Source organism: Sinocyclocheilus anshuiensis, unplaced genomic scaffold (assembly GCF_001515605.1).
Source record: "Sinocyclocheilus anshuiensis isolate Anshui unplaced genomic scaffold, SAMN03320099.WGS_v1.1 scaffold673, whole genome shotgun sequence".
NCBI classification, from domain to species: Eukaryota; Metazoa; Chordata; class Actinopteri; order Cypriniformes; family Cyprinidae; genus Sinocyclocheilus; species Sinocyclocheilus anshuiensis.
The window spans coordinates 63,983-66,977 of NW_015539862.1; the positions used below are offsets into that span (position 1 = coordinate 63,983).

General features: G+C 39.2%; 1 protein-coding gene across 1 annotated transcript; it reads right to left on the reverse strand.

Annotated features, from left to right (window-relative positions):
- Positions 1-213: 213 nt before the first annotated feature.
- Positions 214-2,351, reverse strand: LOC107684937 (growth arrest and DNA damage-inducible protein GADD45 alpha-like). The gene is made up of 4 exons (XM_016481326.1): positions 2,183-2,351; positions 1,591-1,692; positions 1,279-1,495; positions 214-558 (listed from the first exon to the last, which is right to left on the reverse strand). Exons 1-4 carry the CDS (start codon positions 2,221-2,223, stop codon positions 445-447), a joined length of 474 nt encoding a protein of 157 aa, XP_016336812.1. The 5' UTR covers positions 2,224-2,351; the 3' UTR covers positions 214-444.
- Between the last annotated feature and the right edge of the window lie 644 nt (positions 2,352-2,995).

Consider the following 2,995-nt stretch of genomic DNA (forward strand, 5'->3'; position numbering starts at 1 on the left):
TCCCTTTAAAATAATATATTTTCCAACATGAATAAGTACTAATAGTGTACTATTCAAAAATGATAGCAAAAAATACAAAGAACAGGGCAGCCTCTTTTAAAAAATATCACCTCTGATATTGTGTTGCCTGAGAAATATTTCATCCTGTAATTAACTGAAGTGCTTTATGACACCCCACCAATAAACTATCTCACAAGATACTCAGGTGCTCACTTCCATTCACAATTAGCTTCACGTGACGTCCTCAAAAAGTCCCACAAGCAAAGCCAAAAACTGCTGAATCATCTCAGATTGCAAAAGGGTGCTCCTCCTCCAGTTTATTCTGTAGCTTAGTCCCTAGTTCCTCCAGTCTGGACTATCAGTCCTTTTTGTGATCACCTTTTTTAGCTTTCATCATTTTTACTAGATATTTTTATCCATGTTTTCTCTTGTCTTTAGCTGTCCTCATCGTTCTGGAAGGTTAATGATGGGCACCCACTGATCCATACAGCGACTCTCTTTGCAGAAGCGGTTCACTTTTCCCATAGCTGGGTTCTTCCATGTGGATGCATGTGGAACCTGTGAACATCAGAAGAAGAGATGGGATTACAGTCTGTTTGTGTTTGCTAAAACAGGTCCTGCTGAGTAACTTCAAAGCATTAAGCATCGTCCTTTACAGTCAGCCTTGTCTTTGGAAGGCACACATATGATATCAACATTTTATCAGCCATCATCTCCCTGATCTCTGCATATCACTATTGGCCATTAATATGTCTGACACCTTGATTTCCCAAACCATAAATAACGTTCTTTTTCCTGCACATGCCCTGGCCGGGATTTCTAAATCGAACTATTTAGAAATCCCAGCCAGGACATGTCCAGGAAAAAGAGGACCTACGCGAGTATGAATAAAAGTCAAACTGCAGTATATGGCCATGAATTCAAATGTCCGAAGGGATTTTGAGAGTTTGCAAATCTTACTGAATGCATCTTATGGAGTATATAAAATCTTTTGAAAGATTATAAGAATGATGAATACTGAAGCACCTGTTCATTTGATTCCAATGAAGCAAATTATATGCAAATAGAAGCATGGAACATTAAGAGAAGAAACTCCTATTTGCATAAGAATAAGAACAGAGCAGGATGTGCATGTGGGTGTCATGCACTGGCAGTTACACCGGGACATGTCCTGACACCTTACTAAAAGACATTTTCACGTGCTGGTTACTGGCCTATTTTAGCTTTGGATTCATATTTAGATTCTAATCACAGCTAGAATTAATTGTTAACACTTACAGTGACCAGGGTGCAGTGCAGATCCATCTGCTCGCTGCCGTGTATGCCGGCACCCCCGAGGATGTGCGCGAGGCGACGCGTGTTGTTCACGCGCAGAATGTTGATGTCGTTCTCGCAGCAGAAAGCCTGAATGAGAGTGAAGTGAATCTGAAGCGCCACATCCTTCACATCATCGTCGTCCGTGGCCAGGATGCACAGCACCACGTTATCAGGGTCCCTAAATAGAAGAGTTGAGATTTTAGTTCGTTTCACTGCACCTGTTGCAATGACATTGGAAACCAATAACACTGGAAGCCTCTAAAGTAAACTTACATATTGAGTGACTTTGCAGCCTCGTAGACCCCAACTGTAATACATCCCTGCGGTAACGCGGAGCGCAGGACCTCCTCCAGAGCTTTAATCACAGAATCCATCCTGTAAAAAACAGAATTTGGATGAATAATCAAGTAATAAAACATGAATAAAGTCCAGAACATTGAACGTTTTTGGATGGCAACGGCTCGTGCAGATTTAAACAGCGGCGGTTGAAAACTATTACAGTAATTCATGTTTTAAGTAATTAACATTACAGAAAGTAATGTTTAAATGTTTGAGTGCGTAATTTGCCTACGTTCGTCTTATAAGCCGATAAAATATAAGCAAAACTTATTTTGCAAAAACTTTATAGATTTTAGAGACCGATAAAAGGTCTCATGAGCCGATCTTTTGCAGCCGACAGTTTGCCCGGTATGTGTTTGCTATGTCTTTGTTTCATTTGTTCCACAATAAACAGAAATATTACTATATATTTCAAAAATCACTATGTTTTTTTCCGGATTCGCACATTATTATTCACTTATTGTTAAATTACTATAATAATGTTATATGGCTTAATTGCCGAATAAAAGCATATTTGCATATTTACCTTTCAACAGAGTAATCTCCATTAAATTCCTCAAATGTCATGTTGCAGGTAAAATCCAGCACGGACTTGAATAACTTTCCTTTGAAAACAAGAGTAAATCCACAAGTGTTCTCGTAGGTCTTCTTTCTCTGACTGTCACCGGGTAAATCTGACGTTACGAGGAGTTACATTAGATGTAATTTCCCCGAGAGCTGTAAAGAGAGCAATATCTGCATAATAATCCTTATTGGACACATGCAAATCAAGATAAGTAAAAACATTTTGATTGGCTATCACTCTGTACTAGCAAAAGTCGGCCATTCTCATTCGTCCGTCTAAGTTGGCAGGGGCAGGGCGTAGCCAGTCACGTTGGGTGACGTTGTTTTTAACCTTGTTGGCAAATGTCAGATGTCAGAGCAAAGGGAAGCAGGGGATTTACCCAACTGATATTCAACCACAATAATTATGTAACATGTAAAAGAAATAATACAATTATACATAAATTCATAAACACCCTTCACATCTTATTAAAAAAGCATTTGAAACACACAAGCGAAATCGTGTTAGTGGATTATCAGTATGGACATTTCTGAGGTTTTCTGTAGGTAAAAGGGGTCATATGATGTTGCTAAAAAGAACATTATGTTGTATATTTGGTGTAATACAATGTGTTTATGCGGCTTAAGGTTAAAAAACACGTGATTTTCCAAATCGCCTACTGTACATTATTGTTTCTCCTCTATGCCCCGCCTTTCTGAAACGCGTCGAGTTTTACAAAGCTCATCGGTCTGAAAAGCGAGGTGTGCTCTGATTGGCCAGCTATCCAGTGCGTTG